Raw genomic sequence first — 24,119 nt, 5'->3', positions numbered from 1 at the left:
GCCAAGTAGCCCACCCGCAGTTTTTCCAATCTTGGCTGAACATCAGCTGAGTTACTGAGTTATCCCGAATAGCTTCGTACAAGCGCTAATGGACCCTGGCAGTATCTCCAAAATTACCACACTAAAATCACATGCCATGACACCAAACTTCTACAGTAGTACAAATATGGTCTGTACTCACAAAACGATGCATTTGGAAGTTTGAAAATAGTCCAGGAGTTTATTATTATCAACACAAGCCTGATGGCTTCTCTGCTGCTAAAGCTGCGTCGACGTCACTTCCTTGATCTGGGAGCTTCAAAGTAAGATGAGGAAGTGACGTCGACGCAGCTTTAGCAGCAGAGAAGCCATCAGGCTTGTGTTGATAATAATAAACTCCTGGACTATTTTCAAACTTCCAAATGCATCGTTTGGTGAGTACAGACCATATTTGTACTACTGTAGAAGTTTGGTGTCATGGCATGTGATTTTAGTGTGGTAAATTTGGAGATACGGACCAGGGTCCATTAGCGCTTGTACGAAGCTATTCGGGATAACTCAGTAACTCAGCTGATGTTCAGCCAAGATTGGAAAAACTGCGGGTGGGCTACTTGGCTGGATGTCACGGTTCAAATGACCCCAGGTTGAATCTACTCCGGAGTATCGCTTTAAGTGCAACACCTGGCGTCGAACCTTTTTTTTTTTTTTTTTCAAATATATATATTTTAGCAGCCCATTTTGAATCATTGGGGATGAACAAACTTCCCCTTCTCTGCACTGTATTTTCTCAAACTATAATAAAAAAATATCTTATAAAAGTAGCAGCATAGACATCTAAATCTGTACAAATGTGGAAAATGACAAACATACCAAATAAAAAAAGATTAAAAGAAAATATAATATAAATAAATAACTGAATTGCCATTTAAAATGTGGGCATACTGATCAATGAGGTCAAGGAGGCAGTACAATAAAATAAACAAAAAATTCACCTCATTCTAAAATTATAAAAAGCCCACTAGGCATACACAAAAGTGCTTTCAACATTTGAACAGTCTACAATATCAGACAAATCTAAGAATTAACAATAGAACATGGCTGTAATAACGTTGCTGACATGAATTCACATTTCTCAGCTTGTTCATTCCTTTAACAAATCATTTTTCAGGGAGAATATGCATGGTTTCATTGGTTTGTTATCATCCAGACACATCAGCACTTTCTGGATGAATGTGAATGTGTGAGTGAGTTACTTTGGATAATCTAAGTGTAATGCATAGATTAAACCAAGCAGCACCACAAATGCATCAGCCAACCTGGGAAGCTGGCTCATAACAACTTCATCCTCTATCACAATGGATATGTTCTCAGGGCTGAAGCTGATGGGACCCGTGGAGTCAGGGACCACAGAGACAAGCGCTAGCGGTGTGTCAGTGGTCTCCATCTCATCTACACCCTGCAAAACACAAGAAAATTAATTATAATGACCAATCCAGAAGGATGTGACACAATCCTTGTTTGAAGAGCCAAAATATATTATTCCTTCCTTAACAAGTTCACCAAGTGACTTTAAATATCATTGTTCCCTTCCCCTTTTTCCTCTCCTCCTTATTCCTCTTCTCCTCTTCCCATCTCTCCTTCTTCTTCTTATTCCTCCTCTCCACATCAGACTGAAACTGTCATTTTATCAGATGCTGGGTCTCAGTCTGTCATCTTATAGTCTAGATACAGTGGAGGGTTCAGTTCCATGGCTACATGCATGGATCACCTTCACAAGAATTGGTTGCTACTATCTATTTACACATGTTGAAAGGGAAAACCAATCCTATAGATCATTAGCAGGGTGATCAACATTAAAAAAAAAAAGTATAATCACTCATTAGGTTGTAGAAACTCAAAATGACCCCATGAAGTAAAAGTTTTCCTCACTTCACGTAATATATATATATAATGATGTAGAAATATGATATTGGAGTGGAGCATGAGGAGGCAGATTGAAGCCTAAGTAACTTTAAATATCATAGAAACCGAGATAGAGGCTAGCTGAAGAAAACCTAAGGAGTACTGAAGAGAGCAACGTGAGCTAGAGTCAAGCCAAGCACAGAGAGATCAGTCACTGTGTGTGCGAGAGTGAAGCATAGCTCTGGATGCAGATGTTTGTGTGTGTGTGTGTGTGTGTGTGTGTGTGTGTTGTGTGTGACTGGCAGATACTCGTCTGAAACCCCAATACTTACGTTACAGGTTTTGAAGAATTCAGTGTCATCCTGCTGGAGATACACTGGAAGTGCACGAAGAGCCAGACTCCGTCGCATGTTGATGTCATGTTCTTCCTAGATTGAGAAAAAAGAAAAAAACCTTTATAGAAATATTTTGCCAGCAAGCCCAGTCCCTGGTATAACAATGTAATGCTTTAGTTATGTTAAAAATAGTAATCTATCTATGATTCAGCAGGATGACTGACTATCAAGGCATATGAAATCTGTAATGATAACACATTATATGATCAGCATTGTCCCCATGGAAAAGTCAAACATAAACTTACCTCCAAGTCATAAATTCTTAGCATCTCTCGCAGTGCTTCTGCTCCCTTTCCAGTCCTTGAGGACTTCTGTTGATACAGTGCAACTATTTTTGGTGTGTATCGGTCAAGTTCACAGTAAAACTGGTTGCGTAGATTCACATTTGTAATGCGATGGAACTCTGCAAACACCTGTACACAAATAAATATTTAGGTGTAAAAAAAAAAAAAGGGTGAGTTGTCAGGGATTTTCTACATGAAATGTTAAATATCAATAACTTTTATTAAATACTATATATTTACCTGTGACTGCATTCGCAGGCCCGGCCAGTTATCTAGCAATTCCCGAACCCGTGGACTTCCTTGAACAATGTATTGGCGGCGTAGAGCAAAGGTTGTCTGCATAAGCTTTTCTATCAGTACCTGGTCTCTCTCAGTCTTTTCAGTCTCCTGTTTGATTTGTGCTCTCATTTCCTCCAAGGTTGCCTCATTCTCTCCTCTGGGGAAGTTAGGCAGAAAATTCACCTCGGCTCTTCTGGCTCTTTTGATGTTGGAATGAGGATAATCATTTTCAGGGTTGGTTCGGCTCCTCTTGCCTGCATTGATGGAGACTTCTGCACAACCAGATCTGGCCAACTTAGTGCGAAAACTGCAGTTACTGTATGGGCATACTACCACCTCGTGATTTCTTAAATGACCCCTTAAATGAGAAAATAGTGATGCCTCAGAAAATGTCTGCTTGGTGCCACACAAGTGACATGTAAGAAATGCACTTCCTGACTGTGAACCATCAGTCACATTTATTCTGCCTGTATCACTGTGACACCGTGACAAATGAGCTTTAACTGCATTAAATGACTGGAAAGTACAAATGCAGTCACTGTACAAACATGGTAGAGGGCTAACTCTTGAGAAGTGGTTATGGTGCAACTGATAATGCCTAAATAACTTTGCACGTATGTCCAAAGATACAGAGCACAACTTGCACTTCCAATCAATTTACCTTGAACTGGGGCAAGCAAAAGAGGTCACACAAATCCTGAAGGGAGAGAATAAACAAATGTAGTTTATTTCTAAATCATGCTGAACGTCATAACCAAATGGTGTTTTTAAATAACACATACTCACCAAATTCACCAACACCGTTTCTCAGAATGGCAATCTTCTCCAACCGCTCTATGGTACTATAACATAACAGAGAGCACAAATAGTTAAATGATTATGTAGTGTATTGCTTTGTCAATGGTGAGGGCAACTCCTTTAAGACAACCCTTCTCAACATATGTGACCCGCTCCAGCGAAATGAGTCAGAAGTCGCAAAGTTCTATTTTAAATAATCAGCTGATATCGTGGAAAACCAATTAAAAAAAAATAATAATAAAAAATAAAATTTTTTTTTCCTAATTTCACAGAAATTACATTCAAAAACAATCTCCAAAAGTTTCATAGTCCATAATATTGAGAAAAGGCACGTAAATGATGATTAAAGTTGACTTGCAATTTTTAATCCTGTAGACGTGCACAACATTAAACAACTTCTGAACCATTTATGATAGAGACAAACGGTAAACTGCATGAGGGACTAGGGTATCATCGGCTCTTACCACTGCCCTTAACGTTACGTTGTTAACAGTAAAGAAGTAACGTTAGCGACCTAGGCCTAGTAGCAACACTGCCGATAATTACAAAGTAGTTAGTTTAAACCAGTTAGAAATATGTCTAGAATCGTAGCATGCAACTTCATTACAAACATTCACTGCGTCTAGCTAAATATAACTACCGGTATATGTAGGCTATTGAACTTTTGCCAAACTTTTGTAACATTACGTTACTCACCATATGCGCGCGAAACGTTCAAACCCTGAAGTCGGGGTCCCCCGGAACACAAAACACGGATAAAATATAATTTTGCAACAGCACGGCGAAAAATTGTGCGTTGTTGTGCAGGTTTTTTGATAAAAATAAATGTTTTTTCTCCTTTCTTGGCTCCGTTGCGTCCCTCGCTAAGGTCCAGCCATCTTGAATTTTCTTGATGCGTGCCTTGAATAGAGCTGTAACAAAATCCGGGTTATCCGGTTTTCAACCCGGATAAATACGTCACCCGGGCAGACCGGATGGTGGCATGCATTTGATCCGCCTTAAAAAAAAATAATTAAAAAAAAGATTAAACCGGAATATATATATATATGTGTGTGTTCCCTCTTTAGTTGCCTACTAGGCTACAGTCTTTCTCTAGCATGGTGTTCAGTCACGAACACAGTCACAGACACACTGAGTGAAACGAAACCTAACTCCCGCCCCGTTTGTCACGAGCCGGTTAAGTGAGCCATGCCCCCTACTGATCCGTCCTGACTTGCGATCCGTCCGGACGGGACGAATCCCCGCTGACTCGTACTGCTCGAACGGCTCGCGGGCCAGTCTGGCGAATCATGCCGGCTCTGGGTGACTCACGGCCAGACGAGTCACGCGGCAGAATCGAAACTTAAAAAGATCCGAGTTTGCATGGATCCGCTACTTGCCCGTCTGACCGCTGAGTCACCCAGAGCCAGCGATTCAGCGGTCAGACGGGCAAGTAGCGGATCCATGCCAACTCGGATCTTTTTAAGTTTCGATTCTGCCAGCAGCAAGGATTGTCGACTCGTCAACCCATCTGACTGCTGAAGCCTCTGTAGCTCGCTACAGGCTCGGTTAGCGTGGCTTCATGCATCTTGTACAGTCGTTGAAAAATAATCATTTAGTGATATAGGGAGGGCAAGATCATTCCATGTTGGTTACTTGTAGGTCTAAACTCAGCATTGCCTCACCTAATGCAACCACATTTGTCTATTTGTAAATGCACACACTAGCTGTTGTGTCTGGCTTTCAGATAAAATGGCGTTGAATTATTACTTGACAAAAATAAATTAATGAAATTGTAGCCGTAGGCTGCTCTTTGATTTATCAAAATGAATTGATAAATGGGACAAAAAAAGGCGAGGCGCATAGCCACTAAACGGCAGAAAGTTTTTTTTTTTTTTTTTTAATAAGTGACTCAAGTGATTCAAGTGATCCGTATAACTCGAATCCCCTCCTCGAAATGATCCGATCAGCCCGGATCGCCCAAAAGATTCGAGTTAAGCATCTCTAGCCTTGAACAGTTGGATGTAGTGACGTCAGACGTCACGTCCCCTCACGCACGCATGTTAACTAAGACTTTTCAAGTTAATTGATAGTGTTCACTTAGACATACTAAGCCCTGTGAAATCAAAACGATATTAATCGTTGAGAATACTTAATGTTTCAGTGTCGGGTGAACTAATTAGCCCACTTTGATTTAGTTGCCAGTAATAGTTATGAGTTGGTAGTACTGTTCGGGCTTACAGTGTACTTTACTGTTACCTTTAAATGTTACTTTATTGTTACATGTTTCAATTTATCCTATTTCAGCTGCAGACCTAGTTCTTAGGTGGAAAACTGTCTTACTTGAATTTTGGAGAGCTAAACAAATGCTTGTTTAAGATCTGACTAATATACACGCTATAGGGGTTCCTAGAGGAGTTCCAGATGAATACAAACTGGTTGATCAGGTGGGAGCAGGTTTTGAATCATCTCTGTTGGTGGTGTACGATTAATAAAAATTAGGAAAGAATCAATTACATCCATTACAACATGCAGAGGTTAGGTAATATGACACAACATGGGTTTCAAGCAATTGCTGAACAATTGGCTGCAACTTCCCTTATGGCTTTCAAAAAATCGTACAGCTCTAGACATGTTGCTGGCTGAACAGGGAGGTTTGTGTGTGATATTTGACGAGCAATGTTGCACATTTATTCCCAATAATACGGCAAAGGATGGCAGCATCACATTGGGGCCTACGAATCTTGAACTGAAGGAGCACTCTGGAGTCGACACTACCATGTGGGATGCATGGATAGATGCATTTGGGAAGTATAGAACATCAATTTCATCTGTGTTGATATCTATTGCTGTTTTTGCAGCAATTCTGACCTTGTATGGATGTTGTTGCATTCCGTCTTAATAACCACTGGTATTTCACCCTCGGAGCAGCAGCTGACTCAAATGTGCCTTCTCCTTGATTACCAGAGTGATGGTAATGATGAAGGGAAATCATTCCTTCTTGATTTGTATTCTGATCCACATGTCTATGTGTAATCACTTTTCTTTTTGTGTGTAAGCAGGTATGTGCTCGTAAATAGCTGGAAATCTCGCAAGAAGAAATTGCGTTGTTGAAATGTCAATTTGAGTGTTTATGTGATAAAAAGGAGGGAAATGTTGAGTTGTAAATGCATGTGATGTAGTTATCCCATAATATACTCTGTTGTATTGATCAAGAGTTGTAAGAAAAGTGTGCCTTGTTCATTTGTGTTGAAACGTGACACCCCCTTTCCTCTCAGTTGAGAGTTGTTGTACACACCCACTTGCTGAATAAAATAGAGGAGGCGTGAGGAGATGGTCAGAATTGATCAGGACGAAGCTGTGAAGGCTGTCTCCTCGTCGATTCTCCTCATGAGTTAAAAAGTCCTATAACGTCTCTCTCGCTTCTTTATAAATTTGTAGGTATTTGAACCTGACAAATATACATACATTTGTAAATATATTTTTGAGATTTTAAAATAAATATGCTTGACTTTGTGTGTGCAGTCTGGCAGTCTGCATTTGTGGATCCATTTTTTGCTCTCGTGTCCATGGCGTAATTTTGACACACTCCTACTGTGCTGCACGATGCACAAACAAATGCATGCCGATTTGAATGTGAACAGCGGCACAGCCCTCTATTCACGGAGCATCCACCAGATGGCAGTGTGCAAGGCACAGGGCAATGGCAGTGCCTAGCAGTCCAACACAGAGGCTTTGGACGATCAATATGGAGTCAACAAGTGGAACAACTGGATGGGTATGACTAGCAGTTTAATCATTTATGACTTTTCCTAAATCCCTTTGGTGGGTGCTGGACTGACCTGCCTGCAGTCCAGACCTGTCACCACCTGAAAACATTTGGAGCATCATGAAAGAATATTTGTCAAAGAAGACCGGAACACAGTGTTTTTATTTCAATTCTTTTTTTTTTGTGAGCCAAAGAGTATAACTTGCTAAATTAAAGTGAGCTGATGAGCAGGATTGTGTTTAACAGGCCTGTCTTGTAGCAACAAGAAAACAGGACCTGGAAACCATCATATCCATGCTTCCTGTTAGAGGGAACCTTTCCCTGGAGGCAAAATGAAGGTGCAGGCTCCAGTGGATGCCTTTGGAGCCTACACTGTCTTCTAATCAGAAGGGTGATGGTTTGATTTCCAGCGCTTTTTTTTATTCAGTTATAGTGATAAACTGATAAAAGAGATGACACTCTAAATAGATATTTTTTCATATTATCTTCAGCTTCAAAGAGCCATGATTTACTTCTTTCACACCTAAATTCTAACCATCTGACTTCCAGCATAGTTACACCTTTTCTGCAGCAGAAGACATTGGGCCTCATGCAACAACCGTTCGTACGCACAGATTTGTTCTTAAATCGTCCGTACGAGTGATTCAAGAGAATTTGCGCATTCACCAATCTTTTCGTATTTTACGTTTTCTTTCAGGTACAAACAGAATTTACGAGTGATCCAGAGCTGTCGTAGGAGTTTCCTGGTCCGTGTACCTTCCAATCATTCAAGTATTCCTTTCAATCTGGCGAACGAAAAACAAAACAACGACTCAATATTTCGTTTTCCCGTTTTTCTGTATGACCAAAAAAATGGGAATTGGTATTTGTTTTCGTTTTTCAACACAAAACAGAACAAATAATAAACAGGGAAACCAAAAAACGAAATAATTACTGTAATTTACGATTATTGGTTCCTATTTCCCAATGTGCTTTGCTCGCGCAACCGGAAAAGGCCAACAGCGTGGATGAGCGTGGTACTAGAAGCTACTTGGGACGAGCGAGAGAGCGAGCAGTCAGACGAACGATGGATTCGATGGATGTGTCATGTGTAGTCTTTAAAGGTGGGAGAAGAGTCACCCTGAGAGAAGGTCACACTTCCAGGCCGAGTTTCAGCATCTCTCCTCGGTCCATTATTTGTTCTGTTTTGTGTTGAAAAACAAAAACAAATGCCAATTCCCATTTTTTTGGTCATACAGAAAAACGGGAAAACGAAATATTGAGTCGTCGTTTCATTTTTCGTTCGCCAGATTAAATGGAATACTTGAATGATCGGAAGATACACGGACCTTTCCTAAAATAGTCCGCTGTTATTCCAATCAAGTTTGCTTGACTAATGGATTGTATATTTAATTACTTTGAAGAAAACATAAATGAATATACATTATACCCCATAATTATGCTGACATTATTCTGTTTGACTTAAATTGTGCACTAATTGAAGGTTCATTTGAATCGGTAACGGGAAGCGCAGCGGCTGTCTTGCTACTTTTGGATGCTTTAGCGCGTCAGGCTCTTGGAAGAAAGCGTTTGTTCCGAGACGTGTAGATATCCTGCGGAGACAGACGAATGGCTGACATCGCGATTAAGATCCCCAAGCACTGTGCTGCTGCAAATATGCAGCTTGTTAGAGCCACAACTCCAGAGAGAAACACACCGATCAAACCCAATTCCACCACACGTCCAGGTCCTCACCACCCTTGGATTTTTGGCCACTGGAACCTTTCAGAGAGAGATTGGAGACAGATCGGGGGTGTCCCAGTCCTCTGTGAGTCGTGCGCTCCCCTTGGTCATCAAAGCTCTCATCAGTTTATCACCCATGGTACATCAGATTCCCATACACCGCTGTCCAACAAGTACAGATTAAGAGGGACTTCCATGCCGTGGCTGGACTGCCAAACATAATCGGAGCACGAGACACATATACGCATCAAAGCCCCCGTGCTGCTGTGGAGCGCACTGAGCTGAAGGCCAGGTGGGTGTGTCTCCAGGTGGGTGTGTTCAGGTGGAGACCCTCGTTCATGGCAATATTGCGCCATGAACGAGGGTCTCCACCTGAACCAGCCCAGGCAGACCAGAAGGTGTGGTGCCAGAAGACCCCCTCATGGACCACCCCATCAAAGAGCCATCATGATGAGGCAACAAGTGATTGCACGGCTTTAGTTGCAGTCATCGATCCCCTGCCCATGGCGAGATGTTTTTTTTAAGCCATTTTCATATCAAACCATTTATTTTTTTATTTCGGTGACATGGTATTAACAGCACTCCTAATTGCTTCCCATTTCTTTGCTTTAGCAGGTCCCATAATTCCACTGCTGACACTGCTAAAAATGACAGATTTTCCTTTTTGGATCTCTGAAAGCAGAACTTCAGTCTCAGAGCCCGTAAAGTTGTTCTTTTTGTGCCTTGATGTCATTCTCATGACTCCACACTCAACACTTCCTGGCACAGGAGAGAGGAAGCACAGCCTTATATGGTAGCATTTTGGGCGTGGAGTATACAAATTTACTATCCTCGTGCACGTGAACTTAGATACGCACGAGTGGGATTCATCATTTACGCAGGTCGTTTACACACTTTTTCCAAAGTTAAGAGCGTTTGTTGAATCTGACGTGGCGTGTTCGTACGAGACCTTCGTACGAAAAAAGTGAGAGAAATTTAGAATAAAAATACGAAAATGTTCTTGCATGAGGCCCAGTGTCCTGTCAGAGCAGCCACCTTTGCCAGATCACAGTCTGCCTGACTTTTAACTCTGCCCTGTTTAGAGAAGACTCCTCAGTGCTGGACAGCAGTATACATGTGATAGTGATGCCTCTGCAAGGCCACATCTATCACCACATGGTGGTAATAATTCAACGATCTTCCCAAATTTAGACAGGACAGGACAATCACCTCAGAGAGGCCTGGTCCAAACAGCTGACTGTTTCTCTGTCCAATATGAGGGGACTTGCCTGCAGAGCTGTTCTATAAACTCAAAAGATGGATTTATTCCATTTAAAGTCTTACACAGACTTCAATACTCCAACACTAAATTTGGGAAGATCGTTGAATTATTACCACCATGTGGGGACAGATGTGGCCTTGCAGAGGCCTTCTCTGAACAGGGCAGGGTTAACAGTCAGGTGGACTGTGACCTGGCAAAGGTGGCTGCTCTGACAGGACAATGACCCTTCCTGCTCATCCAAAGCTTGTTCTTACAGCAGACATGTTTTCAGTCATATTAATGTGGAATTCTGCATCCCCTCTGTGTTTCAAGAAACAGTTTGATAAGATGGTCTCAGTCGCATTTATGGAACAGACTTCTTACCCGTCACAACAGAGAACATTCCAAACAGTGATGTGTCCGTATCCACCACCTCAAAGTCAGTGCTTTGTAGTTCTACCTTTTGCAGCAGTTACAGCTGTAAGTTTCTTAGGTTGTTTCTATGAGCTTGCCACATCTTACCACAGTTCTGCTGGTGTACAGCACTCTTTAAGTCATGCCACTGGGCTTTGACTGGCCACTCCAACACATTTAAAGGTTCCCCCTTTAACCTGCTGAGTGTTGCTTTAACAGGAGGCTGAGGGTCTTTGTCCTGCTGGAAGGTGACATTCTGTTCCAGAATTTCTTTTCCTGTTCTTCAATAACATTGAATTTAAAGAATCAATTTAAATTACAGGTTGTGATGTAGCAATAAATAAAGGAATAAATAGAAGAAATGTCAAGGTGGATGAACATTATGGTCCTGTGCTGTACAATGATTTAATCTTGTGGGGCCATAGGCTTTGCTACCATCTTTTACGCAGTTTCCTTCTTTGTGTGTGTGTGTGTAATGGTACAGAGTGTTCCACATTCACTGTACTATTTGATTTAAGAGTTTTTTTGTTTTGTTTTTAAAATCACAAATGGCATAATCAAAGCAAAACTAGGAAACCTTGTGATGAAAAGTGGTCTGTCCTGGGTTAAGCACTCATATAGCTGCTCTCCCTCGCATAATATCAGAAATGAATATGGCCTTGAACAATTTGGAATTTTGTTTAGTATTCCTCATTCCTGGACTGGGCCAGTCACACATTTTACTCGAACAATAAAACATTAAAAATATCAGCACAAAGTTATGTGAGGCACATTGTTATAATGTAAAAAAAAACAAGACGAAACCAAACAACTAGCAGCTCTATCTGTAGAAAGATTCAACAGAAAACATCCCACGGCCTCTGTGGGGAAACCAGGCGAAGAATCATCAAGAGCATCTGCAGAAGACAAACAACAGCACCAACAACACCAGCAGCAAGTACGTAGAACAGAACTGTGGATACAGATGGCATGAAACCTCAGGACAACACAGTAACTGTGTGATAACATGTGAGTGAGTGAGTGAATGAATGTGCGTATGTGTGCATGAGCATGCAAAATACATGGTACAGGTTTTACATGAACGGCGGGATCCAGGGCCACCCAAACCCCCCTCGACCTCCGAGAGGACCAGGCACCCCAATGGAGGCCAGCTGACGCCCCAATGCCTCCAGCCAAGCGTCCTGGGAGCAGAGATGCTCCCACAGATAGTTGCAGCAGCGAGGAGGGGTCAGGGGGAGCAAGCCCCCACTCCCCCACCAGGAACAGCACAAGCAGGCCAGAGGACAACAAGTCCCAGACCCAGCCCCAACCACAGACATCCAAGAACACCCACACACATCAGAAAAAATGAAAATGAAAATATGTTTCTGACTTCTTGAGGGCTTGGATATGGGTTTGCAGTCTCTTTGTGTTGGGGCTTCGTGAATGATCGTCTACATGTCATAGCTTTTTGCTGCCATTTGGGGGCAGTCTTGTAGATACATAGGCAGCTTGTTGTGCTGGTGCCTCTGTTAGTTATTGAGCTCTGCTCTGCGGTGGAAAAGATAGAAATCATTTTGGGCAATGATTTCTGAGTGATGGAGTGAAACTAAATGTTAAATGAGACCGTGCAGGGCAGCTGTTGTCTGAGCTTCTACAGGTGCTTCTTGGTCCTTGTTGTTTTTGGCGCTTTGTCCTCCATGATGAATTCAATTCTGGTCCCCTCTCGCATTCAGTTTACTTCAATCTCTATTCGAGCCACAAGTAAGGCCATCTCAAAGGCTATATGCGCAGTTAGGTTTTTAAAGGAATGCACAGACGTCTTTCTGTTTTGCTTGAATACCTGAAGTCCTTCACTCTCTGCGCTGTGAGGTCCACCCAGAATAACATCTCTATGCTTTGATAAATAAGCCCTAACTTGGTCAGCCACCTCTGCATCCAACACACTGGAAATGTTGTTTTATTAAAGAGATGTTATATTATCAAGCTCTACCCAAACTGTCCAATCCTTAAATCTACCATAGATATCGTGAAAGTATCGCGATTGTGAATTCCTTTGACCACAATAATCATGCAATGAAAATGCAATATTAAGACAGACCTGGTTCAAAACCTAAAATTCCCAAATGTCCTCCATTATTGGTGATTTCAAAACTGGAACACAGAAACTTGTGATGATTATTGACTTTAATTAATAATCTTATGAATCAAACATTTCACTCACAATGTGCGTGCATACATCAACAGACAGAGTCATATCAAGAACAACAGTGTAAGAGTTAGCATGTTTTTTTTTCTTTTGATTTAAAGTGGCTTTGAACAAACATCTAGCTTTAACAAATCTGTCCTGAGAAGAATTTGCTTATATATAAAAACTAAAGATATTAGGTTTCGGTTATTTAACGTGATAACCCTGAAGATCGTATCAAAAGTGATAACTGATGTAGGAAAAAAAAAAAACACTGTCCAATATATACATTCTATAAATGCTTTTAAGAACATGTAGTTGGCATGTCTTATGATGGAATGCAAAATTATATTGTTTAGAGAAAGATATTAATAGCACTAGAATAACATACAATATCACTCAGTGGCAATGTGTTTAGCTTTTCACATCATTTCTAGTTCAGCTGCTTGCAATCACTCATTTGGACAACAGATTTTTGTAAAAAAAATACATCATAATAATTTCATTACAGTGCAATGACACGCCATAAACAATTAGTTATGTTTTCTTACTTCTCCTCATATATGCAGTTCTATTTCTTGTTCCCTTTTCAAAATATATGAAAAAAGTGGTTGATCCCTTTTGTATCTCTACATTGTGCATTAGAATTAGCCTTTCAGGATTCATGATGGACTTCTCCACTTGTAAATGACCATTTTGGTCACTGTCTAAAGGGTATCAACAAGACACATTCACCCCTTCCCAGTTCAGGGCTTAGCATCTCGTCTAAGGACACTTTGACATGCATATTGGAAGGATCGAGAATCCATCCTTCCTTAAATCATCATTTCATAAACAAACTACATGCAACTTTTTATTTGTTCCATATTTTCTGTATAGGATGAGTTTTTGTTCAAATTATTACATGTTACTCTCAATCTCTATAATCTGTTGTATGGCATATCAGTAATTGATCTAAGTTTCTTAAAGATTAGCACAATCAATCAATGGTCAGGATTAACACTATATATGTCAAACAGAGGAAAGTAAATGAAATGAAGACTGACTCAATTATTTTTGGATTAAGACACTTGCACCAAATGACCAAGTAAGTGCAAATTGTGCAAATCTCTCGGCTAAAAAAATATACCTGTACCTGATTACGATATACAAGATCCACAAGCTATATCATAAAAGTAAGGACCATCATTAATAATGTGGTCAATCATTCAAGGCTGGTTTCAGTACATGAACAAGAATTCCATCATTTTGTTAATAAGCACTACTTTTCTTCTTCTGGCATGAATACAGTATTAGACATGAGCGGCAGAAGCACCCATCAGAAACTGCAGAATACTGATTTAACACTTAAGCCCATTTCAGCCAAACATTTCTGAATTCACAATACTCATTATTGGAAAATGAGACGGCAGAAAAGAATTGTGAAGCGGTGTGAGTTTTTAAGCGGAAAGAGTGGAAGGAATTTGTGCTGTGTTACGGATGGTCGCTCCTATTTAAACAGTGAGGACTCTCAGATGCTGACTTCCTGTTTGAAAGCCGACACGTTGCACCACCACACCGCTTCTGTTCCGTCAGTCTGAATGAGGAAGGCTTTTTTTTGAGCCACCACTGTTTGATCGGGGCTTTAGAGAAGTTCCCTAAATGCATAGGACTCAGAGCATATCTGGCATACATGGAGCACGCTAATTTGACAAACTGACAAAAGTAGTACAGCACATGGAGTGAAAGGTCCAAATGAGGACAGGGAGGCAGTTACTTGAAGGTTGACTGAAGTTCTTTGAAAGCTGCTCGTCGTTGCTTCTGCTCCTCGGCCTGCTTCTTCTTTTCCTCCTGCTCCTGGCGGATCTCTGCCTCAAACCGGCTGGATTCATTGATGGCGTGGACCTGTCCAACAGGAAAACACACATCTGTAAGACGATGATACAGCAGACAAAAAAAAAAAAAAATCGAAGTTGGAACTCTGCAACATCGATAGGACACCAAGAGCCTTCATCAAGGACTCTATTGCACTGTGAACAACAACCCTGGAGACCAATGCAAGCCGGTGGCTGAAGGTACCATCGAGTGTGACGTCTACAAAGAAGATGCTCTGTGCCCACCGCTTCTCTGCATAGACCTGAACCTCCTCAGCCACGTCGTTGCAGAGTGGCGATGGACATCGTTTCCCAAGTAGAGCAATAATCACCTCTACATGGATGCTCTGTATGACAGGACTGAGCAAGACATTGATTCACTTTACCTCACCACCATATACAGCATAACACTGGAAGGTTATGCCAGATGAGCCCAGCTGAAGGGGTTGAGCTACCAGAAGGGGGGGGGCTGTGGGAAGTGAAGGACACAAACATTGGTGCCAGTGGTACTTGAAGCACTCAGGGCCAAACAGGAGTGAGGCTCCAAAAGGAACAGATCTCTGTTCACAAGAGTTGTTGGAGTAGCTAATGGCACTTTTCCACTACCTCTACACGGCTCGGTTTGGTTGTGTTTCCATTACACTTTGTGCCTCCTGGACGTGGGCGGGGTCGTCGTAACACGGCTGCGCGTGTTGCTGCTCACCCTGTGGCTTTTTGTCGCACAGAAGGCAAGAGAAGAGAGCCAGAGAAGACTCCTGGCCGCCAGACAAAACAGTATTGAAAAGTACCGGAGAGTTTTGTTACAAGCTTCAAAAAGACGACGTTTGGAGGTAAGCTAACGGTTGCTAACGCTAGCTTTTATTATCCGCGTTATGACGCTTCCAGTGACGACACTCATCGGCCAATCGGCTGACGTCACGTTTTAGTAACGCTTCGGCCCGCTTGGAACCGGGGCTGAGGTGGTACGGAAAATCGTCCCGGTTGCAGGTACGGCGTGCTAGTGGAAACACGCAATAGCGCCGAGCCGAGCCGAAGCGAACTGGTGGAAAAGCGTCATAAGATACTGCTTAGAACCCGTAAGCTCCAACATCTGTGGCAGAATACTCGAGCTAGAGAGGGCATCCACCCCAAGACTAGCAATATGTACATATAAGTAGTGTTCATTTCCTGAGGTTCCTCAGAGATTTGTAATGACGACGTAGTGATGAGGGTGAGATGGGATCAGAACATCAGGGCTTTGACTCTGATAAAGTTAAATCTAAAGAAAAATAGAATAGAACACAGAAGACATCCATCCAACCAGGAGCCTATCCCAGCAGTCATTGGACGGGAAGCAGGGTACCCCCTGCACAGGTCGCTGGTCCATCACAGGGACACACAAGGACAATTTAGAGTCCCCACTTAACCTGTTAATTGGGGAACACCTGCACCACCTGCATGCTTTCAGGTGGTGGGAGGAAGCCCAAGAGAACCCACTGTACACAGGGAGAACATGCAAACTCTGCACAGAAAGAACCAGCCGGGAATCAAACCTAGAACCCTCTTCCTGAGTCACCATGGTAACCACCACACCACTGTGCAGCCCACATAGAACACATATCAAATGTTAAAAGACACACGTGAAAAACATTGGGACAGGTCCATTCTGGTCTGATAGAGGAGTCCAGCTGCTGGACCCGTGGGACAGGAATGTTGTCCCATTCTGGTCTGATGAGCACTTCCCTGATCCGAGACACTTCCTGAGATCAGCAAACTTCTTTCTTCTTTTTTTTTGGGGGGGGGGGGGGGGGGGAGGGGGGCTTTTTATGCCTTAAATGATAGGAGAGAGACAGGAATGCAAGGGGCAGAGAGAGAGGGGAGACATGCAGCAAAGGGCCGCTCGGTGTGGGACTCGAACCGGGGCCCGCTGCAGCGAGGACTGTAGCCTCTGTACATGGGGCGGCTGCTTAACCCACTACGCCACCGACCGCCCCAGATCAACAAACTTCTCTCTGAAAGTCTGGGCTGGCCGATGATGTGCCGTCAGATCAGGAGATATATATTTTACAGGTTAAAGAAGTGCATCGTTAAAGTTTAAGGCCAACTAAGCAGGTTTAAAATCTGCCCCTCCTTTATTCTGACTGGTGTATTGTTTTCTTTCTTTCATCCATGTGGAACTTTAATCTGGCTACTTTAAATCTGAATGGAGCGAGAGTTGACTTTAAAAGAGCCACTCTGTATAAGCTCATGGAGATTAAGAAAATCAATATCATGTTTGTCCAGGAAACCCACAGCACTACAGAGCGTGAGAGTGAATGAGGGCAGGCTTTTAACGGGGTCACAAGTCCAACCGCAGCGGAGGGGTGGGAAGTGTTTTTTAACAGTTTCTGTTGAAAGTATTCCAGCTGTTTTACTTAGAGTGAAAGCACCTTCTGAAAATGTTCAGCTTGTGTTCTTAAAGGTCTTTGCCCCAACAAATGTGACAACATTTTGAATGAAACTGTTAAACACTGCAGTGACAGTGATTTTGGTTTTTAGGAGGTGATTTTAACTGCATGGACACCTCTTTTGGACAGGAATCTTTCAGAGCCCCACCCTGCTTCTTCCAGCAGGTTCACACACCAGCTGTCTGATGTGTGGAGGCTTTTTAACAGTAATCACAGACAGTACACATGCAGTTCCAAAGAGAACTTTATATCTTTTACACACCATTTTTAAAAGCTGTCATATTCAGCCTGTGGGTTTGAGCAATCACTCTCTGGTCTCCTGCTCTGTTTTTAATCAAGAACATTCCTTTAAAAAGCACCTATTGGCATTTTAACACTCTTTTAGACAACCAGTTTAGAACTGCTTTAAAGTATTTCTGGGAAAGCCATAGAGAGAGCAGGCCTGCCTTTCTCAGCACTCCGCAGATCCAACAGCTGTGTCAGCAGTTCACAAGAGACTTCACCTGATCTTTGAAAAATCTAGAGTTTGAGGCAGAAGAACTGCCGTCCTTAGCAGAGTCCCCTGGAAATTGAGGGCATTTAGACCCCCTCAAACACAAAAAGGCAGCCATAGCCAACCTGCTAGGTGTGTCAGCACAAGGGCCTCTGGTCAGGTCCGGGTTTGGATGGCCCATCTCAACTCTTCTTTTGGCTGGAGCAGAAAAATGGACAAAGAAAGACCACTCACTGTTTACGTATGGATAGTGGCTCTGGGGTCTCAGACTCTTCTGAGATCAGAACGTTTGCTGTCGGTTTCTGTTCATGGGACCAGTGACGTCACGTCGACGAAAACGCCGCCATATTTGTGTCCAATTTGACAGTCGTCCTCAGTTTCGCTACGGCGGTGCACACCTCACACTTGAATGAGACGGAGAAACAACGATATTTGTTAAAAATCGAAATGATTGGTTGCGACCCATATTTATTACCCTCAACAGTATTTTGTCTGCTAACCTCTGCAAAACGTCTGCCCCAACTCACCTTACCGGATATTTATATCTATTTGATCCACAATCCCTCCCCTACAGCCGAGACAGCCTGAAGGCTTCTAAAGCCGGAGTTACAGTTGACGCGTTGCTCACGGCGGTGGCGGACCGTGACGTCAAAATGACGTATCAGTCCTGGCGCTTGCCTTGAATAGACGGCGCAGCGCGGTGTCTTGCACCAGTCCATTTTTGTAACTTGGCTGTGCCAACAACGACAAACCGGATGGACCGTTGTGAGACCAGGCTCAGTCAGGAGGTGCGTTTGTACAGCAGCTGTACGAAACTGCAGTGAAACAGCACAGGGAGCACGTAAACTCCAAAAACTGGTGCACAGAGATTGGCAGAACTTTGGGGAAAGAGGGAGAGTTCTGTAAGAATGTGTGGAAGAAGCTACGGGACAGATCCGTGAAGGCAAAGAAGAGGGCAGAGACTCCAAGTGGTGATGCCGGGGGCTTCAGACCTTCACCTCTTTTAACTGAATTAAAAAATGAAAATGATCCGAATACTGCAGCAGTATCATCAATTACAGTATTACTGCTCTTCATTGTTTTCTTCTCCACTTTCGTGGTTGTAGAGTAGTTAGCGGTAACCTTAACGTAGCAGCGCCACCTCTGTGACGGAGAAAATTGCAACTACTGGAGCATCGACTTGCGCCACTATATGTAGCCGGCACGAAATCGTGACGTCATCAACACCGCTCGCGCTAGCAGACGCAGCAACCATGCTAGAGCCTTAAGAGCACAGATGCCGACCAGTATGCTGTTGCTGGATGGGTGAAGGAATCACAGATATGGCACCTTGGAGCCAAAGAAATTCCATTTTAAACGGGTTTACCGTTAACGTTAGCCTGATTGTGTTAGTTAGCCAGTTGTTAGCGCCGTATCTAGTTTGTTTACATTCCCACTTTAGCTCGCTGCCAGCTGACATCCATGCTTTATCATCCATGAAGGGAAACGAATGTGCCACTTTTCATGTAAACTGGACTGTTTGTGGCTAACTCAGATCATGCCAGTGGTCTCTTCTTATTGCAGCCAATCATTTATTCTGCGGGTCCACGTCCTTTGGGATGGAATAAAACTGTTTTCTTTGTCACCTGCCATCACAGCCAACAGCACAACAGATTCCTGGCATCTTTCAAATAACGTCAAATTTCGGTCAGTCGCTGATTTCCCCCCTACTCAACTTGTTCTGGTAACGTGACAACGCTGTAACCTGTGACCTGAGTGGTGCGGGCGGGTGGACACAAATATGGCGGCGCGAAAATACTGTGATGTCATGTGGTCTTAATGAAATGAAACCTCTTTAAGAGTGAACAGTCAGATAATCCGATACCTTTGGCGGACTTTAGCCAGGTTTGGCTTCAACCCTGGGTTCATTGCAAAGATCCGGGCTCTGACATTGCGAGTGTGCTGAAGGTTAACGGCGGGCTGAGTGCGCCCTTCAACATTGGGAGGGGGGTGAGGCAGGCTGCTCTCTCTGGCATGGGGTGCTCGTTAGCCATCAAGCCTCTGCTACATCACCTACGGCAGAAACCGACAGGGGTTCATAGTCCCCAGTTGTCCGGTGGCTTTCAAAACGTCTGCCGACACAAAGATCTTGTTGTGCTTGTGAATTCACAAAAAGACATTGATGCTTTGATTGACACTTAACTTATTTGGTTTTATCTCATCTGCAAAGGTCAACTGGGGAAAAAGCGAAGCTGTGATGGTGGGGGAAGAGGTTGGGGGTCCAGCTGACTTCACCTGGAAGAAAGGAAGTACCCGAGGGTCTTCTTGGGGGATAAGACCAGGACAAGAAAGAACTGGGACAATATCCTTGTAAGAGTGAAAGGCCAGCTTAATAGGTGGAAGTGGCTGCTACCTAAAATGACCACAAACCTGGTCTCGTCCGCCCATCATGGCCTGTCCGGGCTGGGCGGGCCCCTCTCTGTCCTCTCTGTTCCAGGCTGCGGGGGTCCCCACTCTGGACCAGGTGGTGGAGCTGGCTGGGCCCTGGCTGAAGGACTCCACTGGTCTGGCTTCCAAGGGGGTATTGAGGTCCAGCAGAGTGGTTATACAACTACCAGACCACTGGAGGAAGAGGCTGAGTGGTCCTGAGCTCCTGATGTCGGACACCTTCTCCTCAGGTGAGACCCCACCCAACGCCCAGGACTCCTTCCCCATCATCCAGCTGAGCTCTGACCTGAAGGACTGTGCAGGTCCTCCCCTGGACCGCTGCCCTCAGGCCTCTCTGCAGGAGGCCTCAGGGAAGACTTTTTAATCGCCCGATGGTAAACTTTTAAACAGGGACAAGTTGAGGGGGCACACGGACACTCCTTGGAGGCGTCACTTTGACCTGGGTTGGTCGGGACCAACCTGGAGGTCTCTCTCTATAAACCTCCACTGACAAAAAGACACGGGGACCTACAGTGGAGGATCCTCCCCGGGGCGGTCGCTGTGAACTCTCATCGATGGGAGACGGTGTTTCACTGTCTGTCTGCGCTGTTTCTGTTCCTGCAGAGTGTTTTTGCTGCTTTTACTGAGGTCTTCACCAAACAGGTTTTATTTGTGGTTTGAAATACACTCACCAGTGTGGGCACAGTGTATGTGAGCAGAAAGAGCAGGGTGGAGAGACTATCTCTGCTGTTCCTGTGTGTGGAGCTGATCAGGTCCAGGATCAGGACCAGGATCAGGCTGGACATCAGGGTCTATAAGATCTTCTATGTTTTTCTGGATGTGTATGTGTGGATGCACACATGTGGATGTTTTTATTTATTGAACAAGGAGTTTTTTAGAAGACAAACACAAAGTGAAGCTGTTTATGATCAGCAAATAAAGTAAAATCTCTCTCAATTTGTCTCTCTGTCATTAAAAGGTCAAGGTCAACTTACTTTAGCTTCAAAAAAGGTTTTGGCTCCTTTGACCCCCTCTGTGGAGACATCAATTTCAGAGAGCCGAGCAAGGACACTGAGGCCACTATCCTCTGCCAGCTCTCCTGCTGCTGCCTTCCTGAAGATCAACAGGAACTGTGGAGGACAGCAAAACACGGTTATAGAGAAAGAACATCACATCCTTTCACTTATTCTAAAAAGCTTTTACTGTTGCACCTCTCTGAAACTAAGCTTGTTGTCTAGGTCCTCATCCACTTCTTTGATCATGTTTTTCAAGCCGATGTGGGTCTGTGGAGCTCCAAGCTTCTCCATCATCAACTTCAGCTCCATCAGGTCGATGAAGTTGTCTTTCCCAGCATCATATCTAACAGAAACAAGTAGAAAAGGCTTGTTACAACTGGACAAATATGAAGAAAATCACACTAGGTGTACATTGAGCCCAAGCAGTTTTAGTTGTCAAGTGTTGGGCTTTCTGCTTTTCTTTCAGGATAAGAGACTTCGATTCCCAGCCAAGATGTTATCAACGGTCCTCTATAAAGTCCAGTATATTTAAATGATTTAATGGACCTGCCTGTGTCTTAAATACAGTGAAATGAATGAATGAATTATGTCTCTGGTTCTGGGCTGTTTCTGGGCATTCATAAGACACAATGAAGAAAGATTATGTTCCTGTTGGGATCTCCTGAGTTGCACATCTCAACGTTATCTAAAAATCATGTTGAAGACACAGCAGTGAGGAAAAGGCTTGGAAGTTTCTGACTTTAGGAGCATAGACATTGATAGTGGATGACCATAATAGTGTTGTTTCGATACCAAAATTTTGACTTCGATACGATACCTGCCATAAATACCTCGATACTGAACCGATACCACGGCGAAAATCTAAAAAAAAAAATCTGGAAAAGAGATAAATAATGGTCCAGCTCGGTCTCACTATGGTTTATTTTCAGCAGCTTGCTCCTTTCCTGCTGTTTGAGGAATTACTACAGAGCAAGTATGAGCACAATCTCTTCTGTTAGCAGATTGGCTTTTACTTACCAAGCTACTTTTCTGTCCAATCAACGTTTGAACAGTGATCACATTAATGACTGACTTACATTTAAAATTCTATTTTATTCTAAACAAAACATGCCACTACATGGTATATGCAGTTACACTTTGGTGGACAAACGTATGTCAGAGAATTGCAGTGAAGTATTTCAACCTTTACAAACAGATTAAACAATTAAAAAATATATAATAGCCAAAATAAATAGCTACTGAACATGCTTTAACAAAAATAAAATTATTGTTTTCCTCATGAACAATGAAATCCCAAAAGCACTCTCTCAACCTCTGAACTTCTGCAGTGTGTCACTTATTTGAAATGTCCACCATGGTGGACATTTTTTTTTTTTTTTTTCCAAGTAATTTTTTTTTTTTTTACACTGTTGGTTTTTCAAATTCAAAGTCTGATTTTAATGCTGTAAAAATTCAATATTAGAAATTCGTATTCAAACTGACGGCACAGAAAAACTTCCACATATCTAGCCCCTCCTTTTTCTTTTTGGATTAAAGCCAAGGAAACTACTTCCGTTTTCTTCTTCTCCTTTTTTATTTATTTTTTTTTCTACCTAAAATGTAGTTTGCACCGGTTAAGCTTCTGAAGTCCCCACTCACGTTTTGAACATCTTCTCCATGTCTTTGATCTGCTTCCGGGAGAACTCTTTGAATTCGGTGTAGGGGTTGAAGACTTTCAGGCTGGGCTGGGAGTGCTCTCCCTGCCCGTCGTTCAGTTCTCCTCGCCGCATCAGCAAAGCACCCAGCTCCGGATCAGCGTTCGCCAAACTCGATTTCTCTTCCGAGCCATCCTGCTGTTCGCCACCGCCAACAGCGACGGGGTCCTCGGCTCCTTCCTCTATCTGTAGCCGGCGGCTAAGCTTGGATGAGAGCTCATCTGTGGCCATTTTCAAAGGGGGAGCTAATAATCAGAACGGAACGTTAGCCGAGACATACAGACAAACCTTCCAACATTTCCCACTCATCTCACTGTTACAGAAGCTTTGCGTGTAGATACATTAATTACAAAAAGGTTCACCTACCTCCGGTTCTATTTTAATTTCCAAGACCTAACGCTAACCTGGAATAAATCCTTCCGCTTGTGAAGCCTCTCGCTGGTCAGCCCACCCACCATAATCACCACACCTTTTAAAATGACAGACAGGAATGTCTAAGCAATGACGAGCACGGATGTTTGTGAATCTGCATACATAGAGCTTATTATTTCCTTACACTGTTTAATAAAGTAACTAACCGTAGTAAATAGAATAGAAAAGAAAAATTATTTATTCATTCCTCAAATGGAAATTCAAATTCAAATTAGTCAAGTAGCTTAATAATTTTGAATATTTACATTGATTGTATATGATAACAATGATGATGACAATATTATTAATAATTATTATTATTAATAATATAATCATATAAATACATTTGAGAAAAACATTGCAGCAGTCCCTGTTAAAGCGATACTCCGGAGTAGATTCACCCTGGGGTCATTTGAACCGTGACATCCAGCCAAGTAGCCCACCCGAAGTTTTTCCGATCTTGGCTGAACATCAGCTGAGTTACTGAGTTATCCCGAATAGCTTCGTACAAGCGCTAATGGAACCTGGCAGTATCTCCAAAATTACCGCACTAAAATCACATGCCATGACACCAAACTTCTACAGTAGCACAAATATGGTCTGTACTCACAAAACGATGCATTTGGAAGTTTGTACATAGTCCAGGAGTTTATTATTATCAACACAAGCCTGATAGCTTCTCTGCTGCTAAAGCTGCGTCGACGTCACTTCTGGGAGCTGGGAGCTTCAAAGTAAGATGAGGGTTGATCTACTACTGTAGACAACAAAGCAAGGCTGCTCAATTTCTCCATTATTAAAATAAATTCACAACTCTACAACATAAAAATTCATAAAAAATCATGTAGAATATAGCATATACTTTGTTGTCTACAGTAGTACAGACCATATTTGT

The 24,119-nt window shown here is 42.8% G+C and overlaps 2 protein-coding genes and 1 long non-coding RNA gene across 5 annotated transcripts; all 3 read right to left on the bottom strand.

Moving 5' to 3' along the window:
• Positions 1-614: 614 nt before the first annotated feature.
• LOC142390410 (uncharacterized) lies at positions 615-4,553 on the bottom strand. 3 transcript variants are annotated; one of them, XM_075475823.1, is made up of 7 exons: positions 4,334-4,553; positions 3,626-3,681; positions 3,501-3,536; positions 2,801-3,197; positions 2,522-2,689; positions 2,214-2,309; positions 615-1,435 (listed from the first exon to the last, which is right to left on the bottom strand). In XM_075475823.1, the coding sequence occupies exons 4-7, from the start codon at positions 2,966-2,968 to the stop codon at positions 1,229-1,231; spliced, it is 639 nt and encodes a 212-aa protein (XP_075331938.1). In that variant the 5' UTR covers positions 2,969-3,197; positions 3,501-3,536; positions 3,626-3,681; positions 4,334-4,553; the 3' UTR covers positions 615-1,228. The 3 variants fall into 3 exon arrangements, with proteins under 3 accessions (XP_075331938.1, XP_075331937.1, XP_075331936.1); XM_075475822.1 differs by having other exon boundaries at positions 3,501-3,681; XM_075475821.1 differs by having other exon boundaries at positions 2,801-3,536.
• An 8,356-nt stretch (positions 4,554-12,909) lies between these two features.
• efhd2 (EF-hand domain family, member D2) lies at positions 12,910-23,275 on the bottom strand. Its single transcript, XM_075475408.1, has 5 exons — positions 23,183-23,275; positions 22,761-23,061; positions 21,318-21,465; positions 21,102-21,236; positions 12,910-14,812 (listed from the first exon to the last, which is right to left on the bottom strand). Exons 2-5 carry the CDS (start codon positions 23,045-23,047, stop codon positions 14,681-14,683), a joined length of 702 nt encoding a protein of 233 aa, XP_075331523.1. The 5' UTR covers positions 23,048-23,061; positions 23,183-23,275; the 3' UTR covers positions 12,910-14,680.
• Positions 16,569-21,091, bottom strand: LOC142390058 (uncharacterized). The gene is made up of 2 exons (XR_012770428.1): positions 19,565-21,091; positions 16,569-17,898 (listed from the first exon to the last, which is right to left on the bottom strand). It is a non-coding gene; the product is annotated as an uncharacterized LOC142390058 (long non-coding RNA).
• Positions 23,276-24,119: the final 844 nt, after the last annotated feature.

Source organism: Odontesthes bonariensis, chromosome 10 (assembly GCF_027942865.1).
Source record: "Odontesthes bonariensis isolate fOdoBon6 chromosome 10, fOdoBon6.hap1, whole genome shotgun sequence".
Lineage (NCBI taxonomy): Eukaryota > Metazoa > Chordata > Actinopteri > Atheriniformes > Atherinopsidae > Odontesthes > Odontesthes bonariensis.
This window is presented reverse-complemented; position numbering and strand designations above follow the sequence as displayed.

Coding starts and splice junctions, on each gene's coding strand:
- LOC142390410 (XM_075475822.1), bottom strand. CDS start 3,619: ATGTGTTATTTAAAAACACCATTTGGTTATGACGTTCAGCATGATTTA. Junction 2,310..2,521: donor TAAGAATTTATGACTTGGAG/GTAAGTTTATGT, acceptor TTCTCAATCTAG/GAAGAACATGACATCAACAT. Junction 1,436..2,213: donor AATTCTTCAAAACCTGTAAC/GTAAGTATTGGG, acceptor TGTGTTTTGCAG/GGTGTAGATGAGATGGAGAC.
- efhd2 (XM_075475408.1), bottom strand. CDS start 23,047: ATGGCCACAGATGAGCTCTCATCCAAGCTTAGCCGCCGGCTACAGATA. Junction 21,466..22,760: donor ATGGAGAAGATGTTCAAAAC/GTGAGTGGGGAC, acceptor TGTTTCTGTTAG/ATATGATGCTGGGAAAGACA. Junction 14,813..21,101: donor AAACCTTTTTTGAAGCTAAA/GTAAGTTGACCT, acceptor CCTGTTGGACAG/GTCCACGCCATCAATGAATC.